Here is a 15,058-nt window from a genome sequence, read left to right as displayed (position 1 = left end):
GATCTGACGGTCTACACATGGAAAAGATTGAAAACGTTAAAAACATATGTTTTGACAGAGCACAGAGAAAACTGTGCGACTGTGAAACTGTTGCATTCATTTGTTGCAGTTTATGTGACACACTCTTATGTTTTCATCACTTTTTTGGGAGTGATTATCACATCCACAAGAAAACCTAAATCGGGCAAGGTAGAAGAATCGTTTTACCCATTCGCCAAGTGTGCAAGTTAGGTGGGTCGACAACATATTCCTGTCATGTGACGCACATGCCGTCACCAGTGTCGTATAGAATATATCAGACGTGTTTTCCTGGATCAAATGTTTTCGGTTCCCATTGGAGAGGCACGTCCTTTCGTCTACTAATCGCACGGTTTTGCGGTGCGGTCGCAAAACACAAGACACTAAACTTATTATAGTGTACAGAGACGTCAATGAACGAACGGACAGATCATAACTTTGCAAAAATAAAGTAAGTAAACTTTTCGCTCGAGGGTAGACTTGAACCAAGATCCTCTTGCTCCGCAGCTGCTCACGCTAACCACGGGACCACGGCGCTCCTGCGCTCACATTATCCCTGATGTTGCCTATCTTGCCCATGGACTACTCAGTTTGTATATTTTGCTTATTTTTTCATAGTTCCACACAACTTCTTCCTGTTTTCTCGACTGATCTGTGTTCAGTTTTTCAAGGCCTATCCACTGTGCCAAATTATAACTAAATCTGAGGGGGGTGCGATGGGGAGGTTCCCTTGTAAGTAAAAAGTTATCCATTTTCCTCAATCTCATCGACAGGCAACATACAACCAGCTCCAAGACAAACTTCTAGTTTCGATGGATAACTTGAAATTTGCCCACAGTTCTACCTTCATAAATGTGCAACATACTGTCTTGTGAAATCAGATCAATCTTTTTAAATCACCTCTTCAGGATTTAGAGTGCTTGAAATCGTTGACACCTCCATGATTTTATTCGGGGATTCCTCCTTCCATCTTCGGCAAATGCAAATAAAGTAAACACATACATTTCAAGCGTGTCCGTTTTTGGAACATAAAATGACTGCTTACAGCGTTAGATATGGTTTACACGTATCACTGGATACTACAGTTGTCGCATTTCATACTGGCAAGCATGTAACATGTGATAGTTTCCGAGCTTTTTCCAACCACATTAGAAGCCAGGCCCACAACCACGTCCCTCTCTCATATGTTGAAGGCTGAACTGACGAAACACTGTATGGAAGACACTTAGGGTGTCCATCATTAAAGTTTGTTTCAAAACGCTGTCGAAAGAGAACCACTCCCCAGAATGACGTCAAATTTGAACGGCATATTATTGACGCAGGGGTAACGTCACGAAAAAATATCTTCCAATATATTGCACTGTAAGAGTCAGAATATGCACACCAACAGTGGTACGGCAAACAGCTGTTCCCTAGTTTGCGTCCGAGACGCTCAACATGACTATTGTCTTCATGAAGGATGACGCGCTGCTGTTAAGGCTCTTTTACAAGAACGGTGACTGTGCGCCAGTAGCCCTGCAGAAGTTCTGGATACTCAAGGGGACGAAAAAAAGACATTGGTCCGATGTCTGCTACGCGTCTGGAGAAAATGATTACAAAATTCGAAAAGAAAGGTTCTTTTGAACTGCAATGTCGCACAGGAATGAAAGAAGTTGATTCGATGTCTGTCGATGTGGCCACAGCGCTACACGAGTGGTTGAGCGACGGTGTGCACACATGTAACGCACTGAGAATTCCCGGACCGTTGGACATACCTGCGTGTACGGGGCATAAAATCCTACGAAACGTCCTGCATTCCTATCCATACAAAAGCGCCTCTGCTCAGGAGTTGCTTCCTGCTGACCTGCCAGGAAGAGAAAGTTCGCTATGGAATTCCTAGCTCGCATGGAAGAGGACAATGAATAGTCATGGCACATTCTGTGGACAGACGAAGCCCATTTCCCTCTCCTGGGATATATCAATACGCAGAATTGCAGAATATGGGCAACGGAAAATCCGCATGCACATCAACCGGTGCCACTTCATTCTGCAAAGGTAACTGTGTGTTACGGGTCGACGGCGTCGTTTATGGAAGGGCCGTATTCTTTCGAGGAGTTGAGTCCTGCGGGTACTGTTATATGAACCTTCAATACTAAACATTATGAGAGTCTTTGGCGCTCCAACGTCATTCCAACCCTCCGACAGTGTGGATGTATAGTTAGGACCATTTTTACGCAAAATGGCGCTCTTCTGTACTTTGCACGGCCAGTGAAGTGGCTGCTACAAAGGTATTTCGGAAATGCTAGCATTATCAGCCGTCATTTCTCTGCAGTCTGGTCGTCCAAATCACCTGATCTTAATCCGCGTGACTTCTGACTGTGGGCTACCTGAAAGATGTTACGTTCAGTGCTCCAATTACGAACGTAGCGTAATTGAAGGCACGCGTTGTGCAGCGCATTCTGAATGTGATCCCCGACACACGCTGGTCTGTTGTGGAACATGCTGTTTCTCTGTCAGCTTGTGGCAGACAACGGTGGGCAGCATATTGAACACATCTTGAGCCAGTCTCTCGACAATTACAAACCGATGGTATTTTGCGTTTTATGCGGTTTTTGACCTCAGAACAATTACAAATGGATTTTTCCCATCCGATGTGGTACGACCTTGCGATGATGGATGGGTTTACCTAACTGACAGTGCCACAACTAATGACTGCCGAACTTGTGCAGTCATGCTCATTGAACAGTACGGATGGTGTAATGTACAACTCAAACTATAGCCGTCGAATTGCGATTCATCTCTGTCATTTGTAGCTGAGCCCATTTAGGTTAATACGCTTGCAGCTCTGTGCCGGCATCCATTGTAAAGAAAACACAAATATCTCTGTTGGAAATGGGAAGTGGAAGCCGTCGCTTGTTAGCTGAATGAAACAATTAAGTATTACGACAACACTAATTCCTCGTTAGCCTGTCCTTCAATGAAGGAATCTTACGTGTTAGGTCTGACACGTGTGATGAGCGGGGCGCCATTGAATATAACATGCAATCTCGAGCCGGCCGGAGTGGCCGAGCGGTCCTAGGCGCTACAGTCTGGAACCGCGCGACCGCTATGGTCGCAGGTTCGAATCCTGCCTCGGGCATGGATGTGTGTGATGTCCTTAGGTTAGTTAGGTTTAACTAGTTCTAAGTTCCAGGAGACTGATGACCTCAGAAGTTAAGTCCCATAGTGCTCAGAGCCATTTTTTTTGTTGCAATTTCGACTGTCTGAAAACAGTAACTGCCTCACCAGGGAGATTTTAGAAATCTAAATGCTGGTCCTCTACCAGTCAACTCCAAATGTCAAATTTCAGATGGACAATGTCCTGCCCAACCTGACAAGGAATGGACACCCCTTGTTCGAAGAATGACTGCTACCGGTTCTTCCCTAGCCTGCAAGTTCACCTGATACGTCATTCAGCGTATATGACTGGGGTATTGCTGGTTAGCAGCTTGCTCGTCAAGGACATACAGCAACCACTGTTGATACTCTTTAGACTAGCGTACAAACCCAGACTGCAGCATGTGAGGACTTCACATCACATCGAATTCTCAAAACAGGGTAACCTGCTCCTTTGCAAATAAAAAAACAAGGGTGGCGGAACATTAGGTTTTAACACGCCGTCAACGGCGACATCATTAGAGACAGAGCACAAACTGGGATTAGGAAAGGATAAGGAAGTCATCCGGGCCCTTTCGAAGGAACCAGCCCGGTATTCGCCTCAAAATTTATGGATAAATTCCGGGAAACATGAATGTGAAAAGGTCGGAGGGGGATCTGAACCGTTGTCCTCCCAAATACAAGTCTAGTGTGGTACCACTGCGGCACTTCACTCGGTCTTTGTAATCTACCTGTTGTCATATAACTAACCTATGGTATTTTATATGGCTGTATTATTTTTGGAATTTCATTTCTCACACAAGTTTATGAACTCCACTACAAACAGTATATAGTCCAGAGCTATACCCCTAATAGAAATAAAGAAATAATTTAAATGATGAAGTATGTAACAGCTCGTAATACATTACATAAGAACCCAAAAACTGACAAAAACGTTATATAACAACTGTAGACAGCAATACAATTTTGTGTACTGCTCTCCAATGAATCACGAATTGACTGTACGAGTTGATTTCGTGACTACACTCTGCCATAACTTGCTTTGTTATATCCTATAGTGAGGTAAAAATTACTCCATACTCCATGCACGCTTCATTTCAGCGCTCTCCGGATAAAACACTCCCAAGAGTCTAATGCCAGGTGTGCTTGTCGGTCATTTTACAATACCCTTTCGGACTGCTTAAATGGAACTTTTTCGTTTACAACGTATTGTTAACTAATCTTTGAATAATCCAGACACCACAATTTTCTCTTAACAAGGCACGCAGCATGGATTCCCTGCAGAAATCTGAGGGTGTTTGTCCTGTCAAATTTTGTTAACAAAGTCAGGATCAGCGACGAAGATCTCTAGTATCTCACATGCTCTTCTGTTGACGTTGCACCTGCTGGAAACAGTGCGGATTCTGTTGTACGTGAATGCATACTTTTCAGACTCATTTGCTGATGCTTCTTCACTGTCACTTCACTTACGAATAATATTTTACTGGATGATGTTTTGCCGTGTTTTACTGATTAACAATAATCTAATGAACTTACTGTTGTTTTGAAACAAAAATCTCGTGGAAATTCTTGGCAAACCCTTACTTAGTAATCAGGTAACATGTGGCGGTGCACTATACGAACGGCTTTCCTCTTTGATCATCTTGAGTTTTGAAATGTGAATTCGCAAGTGGAGATGCCAGAACAACTTACTTGTCCTCACTTCGCTCCCAAAAACGTTTTAGAATTCATTCACCTGATGATAGCAAACATCAGCGTATTTTTTTCTAGAGTTCATCTTGGAAATGGTAGGTGATGACTCTACCTCTTCACATAAGTAGTGTGGCAAGGAGAGAATGGGCGGAGAATATGGTGACACAGCTCTTACTTGTCTGTGGTGTCATAATAAAGCCGAGACAATAGTGCCTGTCCTATTTCACTGACAGCAGCATCAGCACATCCTTGTCTCCAAGGTCATACCGGGAATCATGACTTTCTGCCACGTTCCATGGTGAGGAGAGGAGAGGAGAGGAGAGGATGCCCTGCAACCGCTAGAGGAGGAAAGTGCTCTGTGCACAACATGAATAATACACATTTTGCCCGCAAGACTTATATTGGAAGCTAATACCGCTGCTCTACCTTTTGCTAATTTTAAATCATTTATCATAATTTTCATCATTTTTCCGATTGTTCTCGCTGGCAGTATCAGTAGTGAGAAGTTCATTGCTTTTCGCACATGGATGTTTGTGATGTCCTTAGGTTAGTTAGGTTTAAGTCGTTCTAATTTCTAGGGGACGGATGACCTAAGAAGTTAAGTACCATGGTGCTCAGAGCCATTTGAACCATTTTTCACACATATTCAGTTGTCTGTTTTCGATATAAAAAAGATTGATTTTGGAGGAGAGTGATCACACATTGGGGAGACGATCACAGATGCGGTCTGTGTGAATCCTGTTCGTATCTCATCGCTCTGCAGTGGGTCAGAACAGTCGCTGCTGAATGGTGTGTGGCCTGGAAGTGCTATCCGTCTAGCAGCAAGCGAGCACCTGTGTGCATCTTATAGTTTTAATGTTAAACAATCAGCACACTGAAACAAATACACTCTTGCTACAAAAGAGAACTAGTCGATGATATATATTTGTACCGCTACTATCAAATGGTTCAAATGGCTCTGAGCACCATGGGACTTTACTTCTAAGGTCATCAGTCCCCTAGAACTTAGAACTACTTAAACCTAACTAACCTAAGGACATCACACACATCCACGCCCGACGCAGGATTCGAACCTGCGACCGTAGCAGGCCCGCGGTTCCGGACTGAAGCGCCTAGAACCGCTTGGCCACCGCGGCCGGCACCGCTATTATCATTCTGCAGTTGTATGATACACAAAAGTTCTCTGTGTAGAAGTACACTCTTTCCGGACAATCAAGATGAAGGAACTGTGCTCTGTCCACCTAAGTTACAAATACAATTACATTGCTGTGTTGGAGTACTGGGTATTCTTCATAGCAAATTTCATTTCAGTATCAGGAGGGAGTGTATATGCCATAGAAAACCGTAGATTTTTAAAGGAAAAATTGCTCATTGCGGCAGAGAGTACCACACAAAGAATTATTATACTTTAAAAATAGGACTGACAGATGCCTGGAAACAATGTGGAAAACCTATGCTACACACACCTGGCTCGGTTGCTCTACTGGACGACCGGTTATTTGTCATAAACAAATTACATTTCAAAATCAGGTAAGAGTGTATATGCTATAGAATACTGTGATTTTTAATGGAACATTTGTTATGGTGGCAGGACATACTATACACAGCATTACTCCACTTAAGAAGAAAGACAGACGGACGTTGGAAACAATGTTTGTTCAGTTGTAACATATTAGTTTCTCCCACACGCATCTCACACAGAAAAAAATTGGGATATAATGTGTAGATCACACAAAGGGGATGAGTAGGGTCATGTCATAGGCCAATGTCAAAATGCATGTTCTAATGGATCAAGTGGCTGGACCATTGCATCAACTTCATGGACATCATGCAAGCATTTACTGGAATTTTTAACAAAATGGAGATGTGTGGCTATGTAACATCAACCTATGACTTTTTGTGTGTGTAAGAGGGAAGCAGTAATGTTATTCACAATGCGTAAGGGCTATTGCAGTGAAATCTGGAGGACTTGGATGTCACCACTAGACATAGGAGAGGGGTGACATGACATACATGTCCTTTAATATCAGAATGACGAGACAGTCAAGAGACATGGTGTCACGACAATACTGCTATATTTCCCTGAACGAGTTTTATAGATTTTTTTCCCCATCAGTAATTTTACGAAACACCTACCTGGATTTGCTTAAAGAGAATCGTTACACCGTTTCTAAATATTCACCTTGTTATTCCACAGGTGTTAGGGGAAAAAACCTGTTAAAATGATTCACCACACAGTGAAAAAATCTATATCAGGACGCTTAGTACCTAAAGGAACCAATGGATTGAGCGGACTTACGACATTTACTATTAGAGATTTCATGTAAAAATTACAAATTCATAGCACTTCTATCATTCTGCAGTTTCCTTACTGTAGAGTAAAAAGAGTTTATAAGTTGGTCGTTTGATTATGATATCACTTCCAGTTGTGAGTGCTAAAATTGGAATATTTAGTGACACTACTCAAGAAATCGCGATATGTAATTGGTTGGTTCATGATGTTTTCGAGGTGTGTGTTAGGTAAAACTAGCCTACTGCTCTAACGCTACAAACAGATAACAGTATATGTGGATACACGTTACAGTTCCACCATGCTATTTCTACTTCAATACACCATTGTAAAAATACCTGGAATCACCCAGCCTTATTGATCTAATCTATAATTATTTGTCCTTTGCGTAACTCATTTGGTGAAATAATTTCGATCTCTAAGTGCGCTTTTCATGGTGTGTTATGTAAAAATACATCAGATTACAGTAACTGCACGTAATCCTGAGATCGCATACCAGGTTGGATTAATAGATATGGCATATATAATGGTACGGGGTGTTAGTATCATGCAACCGAACTCAAATGTATGTTCCCTAAACATTACCCAGCAAGGTTTCACGAGAACCATGTTGTCATTATCCAATGGCAACCTAAATTACTGTGAAGGGAAGAAGCATCTCCAGCACGTATGTCCGAACAACTATCAGACTGTACTGTGAAACTGACAAAAGGTTACTGATATGACACATATGTCCCAAACTTGTCACACATGAGTCTATTTTTTTAAATACATTCTTCATTTCTACTGAAATACAATCCAATATTAATGTCCCATAGTATGTGTCCAGATGCTAATGTGGAGCGTTGTAAGGTGTTATACACACTAACACAAGAAAACGACACGCTAAAAAGGAATTATCAGAATGGCACGGAAATCCTCAGATGTGAGGTACATTTACGGACAAACAAATTATTACAGTATGAGAAAAATTGGATCATTTCTTCAAGAGATAGAGCTTCACAAATTGAACAAGTCAATAACATGTTGGTCCACATCAAGCTTTTATGGAAGCTGTTATTTGACGTGGCATTGATTGATAGAGTTGTAGTATGTACTCCTGAGGGATACCATGCCAAATTATATCCAATTGGCTCCATGATGACCAGCGTCTTGCCAATGTACAACAACATTTTTTAGTACAGTTGACCTAATAATAACAGATTAACTAGCCTAGTATGTGAAATGTTAATACCGCTTCATTTCCGATAATATCCCTGAATTATTAAAAAAATTAGAGTCGTTCTCTGTGCAGGGTCTGGCGCTTAAACTGTTAGCAACATTCTATCCGTCGATTATCTGCACATTCGCTCACAGATTTCCGCCAGCAAACGTACACACATGTGCGTCGATGCAGGCACTGCTGGCATCTCTCCTGCCTGTTGCAACAGGCCTACTGATATCGCGGTTAATCACGTGGGTGGGAGGCACCTTGCTGAGTGCTTGACCTCATAGCAGTACCAGCTACCAGGTCAGTTGCCTAATACATTATTACATTTACGTTTTCAGTCTGTTTTGTTTAAATTAAGTGCATTTCTCTATCCTTTCTATCATGTGGTGAGGAGACGGGCGGGAGGTTGGCACAGTGATGGCTGCCTGGGCTGAGCGGGAATGTGGAGGTCCCTCATTTGTGGCCTGGGGTTAGCAAAGGCGGCGTGAAGTCTTGCGTAGCCTGCAGACATCTCCCTTGTCTGCGGCTCGCATTATCCGGTAGCAGTAGCAGGAGTGTTCTCTGGGTCGGCTGAATGGATTCGTGAGACTGGCAGTGTCAGTAGTGGCCGCCTCTTGCGGCGCTGACTATCTTCATCGGGGCATGGTGTTCTGCGATGATCATACTTGCCTGCCTCTTCACTTTTTTCTTAGTTTTGTTTTAAATAAAGTGCAGAGCCAGAGGTGGTGGCGGTAATTGTTTTAAGTATACGCTTCGTGATGTGTGTGAATACTTAGATTTTTCCATGGTTATTCTACAAGATTTATAATCCCATAGTGGCACACCCCATCTTCCTAATGCAATTTTATAGTGATGACACAAACTAATAATGCAGGGGCGAGTTCCTTGTAATGTAGTTGTGTGTTAGGGGCCATGGCTGCCTGGGCTGAGCGGGCAGGTGGAGGTCATTTGTGGCCTGGGGTTAGCAAAGGCGGCGTGAAGTCTTGCGTAGCCTGCAGACATCTCCCTGTATTTGTTTATCATGGGATGGTTGACAGTCTTCAAAAGTGGGAGGGGATCGATAAAATTGTAAAAAATTGTTCCAAATTTGTAGATAGCAATGGGTGGTCGGAGTACTTACAGACTTCGCTATGACTTTGTTAAATGACAGTAACTCAGCCATCTCACAGTCACGCATTGTATTGTCAAAGTGTCTTACTTTACAAATATTTTACAGAATATGTCGTGAAGACTTATATTACTGTATTTCTCTCAAGAGGACAAAACATTTAGGGGTGATGTACATTTGTTTTGTAACACGAGTTTTATTTTCAGAATGAATTTTTCGCTCTGCAATGGAGTGTGCGCATACGGAATGGTTTAAAATACTTTAAAGTCTTGCCCCCCCCTCCCCACCATCCCAGCACTTTATGGATGAAAGTTCACAAAATTTCAACATCCCTGTAACACTGGTGTCAGTACTGGCGAGAATTAAGGCAGATCTCCAACCAAGGGCTGCCCTGATGTCAGTATATAGGACAACCACAACCAAAAAAAAATGATGAAGTGGAAATGGCCCACCACAAATTTCACAGGGTGGTGTATCCTCCCGCCGGAGGAGGAACTCATGTGTTAAAGGGCTATGTTGTCTGTGTAGCCTGGTGAGCAGAACTTCCTTCCGTAGGTGAGGTTGGGATGAAGTCCGCCATGCCTGTTCGGTCGATATGATTGACGGCAGTTTGTTTTCAGCATCTTCAACCATGCAGACACTATCCCGACATGCTTCTTCGGCTGCTTTGTCAGCTATGTCGTTTCGCTGTATTCCAACGTGTCCAGGTACCAAGCAAAAGATTGTTTTCTTGCCAGGGTGCTTGAGCCGCTCAACGGAGTCATGGATGAACTGAATCAACCTGTCTACCGGATACATTTGGTGGACAGCTTGTAGCGCACTGAGAGAGTCAGAACAGACGAGAAACCTTGCACTGTGACATTTCACTCTACTTGGGAGCGGTGACTGGTCTCTGGTGACCCTTTATGATGATCCTTCCACAACACTGCGCAGAACAAGAATGGCAAGGCGTACTCATTTGCCCAAGTAATGAAAGGGTGAAGTGGGGGAGTGGGAGCTTGAGTCCTGTTGCTCCACAGAAAACGGGGGTAGGGGTGACGGCGGCTGGGAGGAGACCTTCAGTGCATCACATACAATTGCGTCACGTGTGTGGACAGGCCAGAGAGCCCGCAACGGGAGGAGGAAGGAGGATGAGAATTAATGTATCTCGCATAATTGTCTGAGGTATAACATGATACCCCGCGAGCCTTATCTTATCATAGCTATACTTATCAGTGACCTTGAAAACTGTCATCGTATGCCCACTGCCCATCTACTCTTGTTCATATCACCATCGTTTTGGTATGAATATGCACAGTCTATAACTGACACGTCTCCCATTTATAGATCTTTGATTATTTCTTCAGTGTTTTGTGGCAATGTGGTCACAGTTTGTTGCTGAACAGCAAGTTCGCCTCTTGGAGATCACGATCGTGTCAGCGTGGCATTGTCTGACGTTAGAATGGTGCTTTTGTTTTTGCCTGGAATGGTCGCCCTACTCCCGAGTTCCGGCCTTGCACTGTTAGTCTATCTTTCCCTAGAGGAATGCGGGCTTGCCATCACCTGACGGGGCCGTGGCTACGCAGCGTCCCCTGCTCTATCCATCCTTACTGTATGAGTATTCCAGATCACCTTGATCGCCATTTTTTCCCGAATAATTGGTGAGAAGGAAACATAACGAAGTACTATTTTCTGCAGTGCTATTGACTCGTTGTAGCGCAGAATATATTCCGGGCAGCTGTTGCTTTCTGGACTCCAACACGACAAAGTGGTAAATTCCACGTGCCACACTGCATTGTACAGCGCAAACGGCATTAAAATTACGCATTACATTTCAATTTCTTCGTTTCTATTATGTAATTTTTCCTTCGAACGACACGACCGGTTTAATTTCTAAGAACGAGCTTAGCTTGCTCTGCGAAAGGACAACCCCAATCACTCAACAGATGTACAGTGTGTTAACGTTCGTTATTTGATATAGCCTTGAAGAATTTGCGTTGATGAATAAACAAGTATATTCCGGAAGAAATCTCGAAACATCTTAAATGACGTATTATAAGGTGACAGCGTATTCCCTCCAGATCCGTTCAGTATTATACAGGTGATGTATATAGTTCCTTATGCAAACTTATTAACGGTTTCTGCTTCAGTTGCACACTTTAGAGTGCTCACCAGGAGAGATGATTCCATGGATGCGACTCCAATGTCCTATATTGTCTTGAGTATGTCCTGTGATGGGTATCAAGAGATCTTTTCTTCTAAATGAAAGTCTCTCTCTTTCCCTATGTTCCATTATTTTTATTAATCGTGAAACATATCCACCTCTGTAACCTATCTAAAACACATAATGTGATCATGTCACATGACCCAGCGGTAGCCGGTTTGATCTCAGATGATGGGAGATATTTGCATTTCCACTGTTTAGCACACAAAGACAAGAGATGTAGGAGACTAACCGTTTCTGTTCAGATTGTGTTGAAGTCCAGGGATAAACATCAAATATTCCAAATTGATCTAGTGAGAGTATGTGACGGTGATATTTCGTTCGGATTGTTACATTAAGTTCAGTAGCCCGTTTCCAAAAGATCAGACAACCTTAAAGTTGGAGATTAAGTTAATGGTAACCCATTTCCACCAAATTCTTGCGAGGAGAACAATAACGGGGTACTAGTGAATAAAAAGCTCCATTAAAATATCAACACACTGCTTTAAACTAGTTACGTTTTTACGCGATTTGAGTATACAGTATACTATTACTACACTCAGAACCCGCAAAAAAACTCAAAAGAAACTTGATGCTGTCCTGTACCAACATTATTTCTCTGCAAGTCAACATCTGGTTTAATGTTGGAACCCAATCGCGTGTCTCTTTTAATTGCCTTTTTTTTTGAATAATGTATAAAAAAAAGCTCAAAATTCGCCCCCAATCGTAAAGATCTTTCTTTTTATAATTTTGTCGCTTTGTCTCACGGATCAACCGACTGCAAGACACCTTTTACAGGTGCAGGTCGAACTATTTACAACAATCGTATTTCTCAGGGTTGGTAATTAAAATGTAACAAGGCGGGAGCTGACTGTCATTCGGACGATGTTTCTGGTTTTTGCAGAAGAACGATTTACTGAGAGATGAGATGCCTCATTACAACTTGAGCTAAGGATAGAAAAATATTGACTACTCACGGCTTCCGGTGATGCGATGGGCGCGGCCGGCGTCTCGCCCAGCGGTCGTTCTTTGTCCTTCTCTTTCTCTTTCTCCTCCTCCTTCGCTTTCTCCTTCTCCTTGTCCTTCTCTTTCCGACCTATACTCGGCCTGAAACAAGATACATTCACAGTAGTCAATTTCATTTCAGTTTAAAGAAGTTTCTTTTTTTATCTTTTTACATAGACCAAAATTACAAAGACTGTGAAATAAAATTCTTCCTAATTCCACAGATGATTTATTCCATTATTATCCCATTTATGAATTTATATTTTGTAAGATCATCATCATCATCATCCTTCACTGCATATATAGGGGGACAATTATTGAACTATATAAACAAAATCGTCGTAACTTCTGAACAGTTTGCGTTAGGACGTTAAAACTGCACGGTTGGCCCCGGGGCATGATGGGAATTAGTATGCACATGTATGGTTTGGTTTATCGACCAAGCCCATTTTCATTTGGCTGGGTTCGTCAATAATCAAAATTGGCGAATTTGGGGGACTGAGAATTCGGATTTCGCTATCGAGAAGTCTCTTCACCCTGAACGGGTGAGTGTTGGGTGTGCAGTGCCCAGTCACGGAACAATCGATGTAATATTCCTTGATGGCACGGTGACTACCGAATGGTACGTGAAGGTCTTCGAAGACGATGTCATCCCCATTATCCAACGTGACCCTGATTTCGACAAGATGTGGTACATGCAAGACGGAGCTCGATCCCATCGAACCACGAGAGTGTTTGATGTCCTGGAGGAGCTCTTTGGGGACCGCATTCTGGCTCTGGGGTACCCAGAGACCACTGTAATGGTCCTCGATTGGTCATCATATTCTCCGGATCATATTAAAGACAAGATGTACAGCAATAACCCTAAAACCATTGCTGAGCTGAAAACAGCCATTCAGGAGGTCATCGACAGCATCGATGTTCCGACACTTCAGCAGATCATGCAGAATTTCGCTATTCGTCTACGCCACATCATCGCCAATGATGGCAAGCATGTTGAACTTGTGATAATCTAAATTGGAATACCTGTACTGACATTTAAATGTTGAATAAAGTGTGTGCACACCGTAGTTTCTAACTCATTTACGTTTTTTTTCATATAGTTCAATAATTGTTTGAAATCATAATACGTGATGTATGCTGTAAAAGGACACGAACGAACATTTTTAGACAGTACATGGACCACAAATAACAACACATCAAATTGTTGCAGCACTGCTAATACAAACATTTCATGCTGGTTCAGTCTCAAGAAAAGCTTGTAGTGTTCCTTTTTCAGTGAGTATATTGTGGCTTCAGGGGATACTGACTAGACCCGGTGTTATTTTGAAAATATTTTGCATTAGTTACGCCTAATTGACAGACACCGAAAAAGTGCTCATCTCCAAAGTCTTACGCTTAATCTTCCTAAAAGCTGGTTCCACACACCAGCGCCGCAAACTTAATTCTTAAAACCCTTTCACACAAACGATGCATATGCCTGCAGTACACCTCACCACGTCGTTCCAACCGCAGATAGATACTCATTTCAAATAACGTGGCCAAGAGTTATAAGGAGTATAGCTAGGGTGGCCTCAGTAGGGAGTGGCCATTTGTGTACAAGACTTATCCCTCTCACTATACATCTTAAAGCAACTGCTATATCAGTGTATATATATCATAGGGTAACCATGTGCATGCCCACTCTTCATGCTGTCATCCAATAAGCTCACACAGACCTCCTCATCACACAGCTCCCCAGGCCTTGTCGCCTTTGTTAATACTTCAAATGGCTTTGAGCACTATGCGACTTAACTTCTGAGGTCATCAGTCGCCTAGAACTTAGAACTAATTAAACCTAACTGACCTAAGGACAGCACATACATCCATGCCCGAGGCAGTATTCGAACCTGCGACCGCAGCGGTCGCTCGGCTCCAGACTGTAGCGCCTAGAACCGCTCGACCACTCCGGCCGGCGTTAATACTTCAATGTAAATGTTGTGCAGTGAGGGTATGCTACCAGCTAAACGACGAACTGAGATGTTGGTGTGTTTGGGTCAGAAGAGATACTATGCTACTATACAAGAGACAGAGAGTGCACGTAAATTATGTTATGGCGTCCTTGTCCACTGTCGAGCACTCCTTATAATCTTGTGCTTTCTCAGACACGATACAGTGTTATACTTTTTACTGCAATGAGTGTACAGCAAGATGAAACCTACGCTTTATCTATCCCGCCTCATAGCTTCTAATATTCTCAAACAGGCTCAATTTTCACGCTACAATTGTGTTTATATTGACAGCACTTTAAATACTAACAGCTTTACGGTAACAAATAAACAAATATTACTGTTACTAGTGCTATTACTACCACTGTCACCATCACCATTACTACTACTATGTTTACAACTGTTTACCTCCATTATTATTACTCCTACT

The 15,058-nt window shown here is 42.6% G+C and overlaps 1 protein-coding gene across 2 annotated transcripts in view; it reads right to left on the bottom strand.

Annotated features, from left to right (window-relative positions):
- Positions 1-15,058, bottom strand: part of LOC126248620 (potassium voltage-gated channel subfamily H member 2-like) — a 1,319,698-nt gene that overhangs the window by 460,757 nt on the left and 843,883 nt on the right. For both annotated transcript variants that reach the window (XM_049949785.1, XM_049949783.1), the window contains exon 5: positions 12,613-12,742. In XM_049949785.1, coding sequence (XP_049805742.1) covers positions 12,613-12,742 — 130 coding nt within the window. The remainder of the gene's footprint in view (positions 1-12,612; positions 12,743-15,058) is intronic.

This window comes from Schistocerca nitens, chromosome 3 (genome assembly GCF_023898315.1).
Source record: "Schistocerca nitens isolate TAMUIC-IGC-003100 chromosome 3, iqSchNite1.1, whole genome shotgun sequence".
NCBI lineage: Eukaryota > Metazoa > Arthropoda > Insecta > Orthoptera > Acrididae > Schistocerca > Schistocerca nitens.
This window is presented reverse-complemented; position numbering and strand designations above follow the sequence as displayed.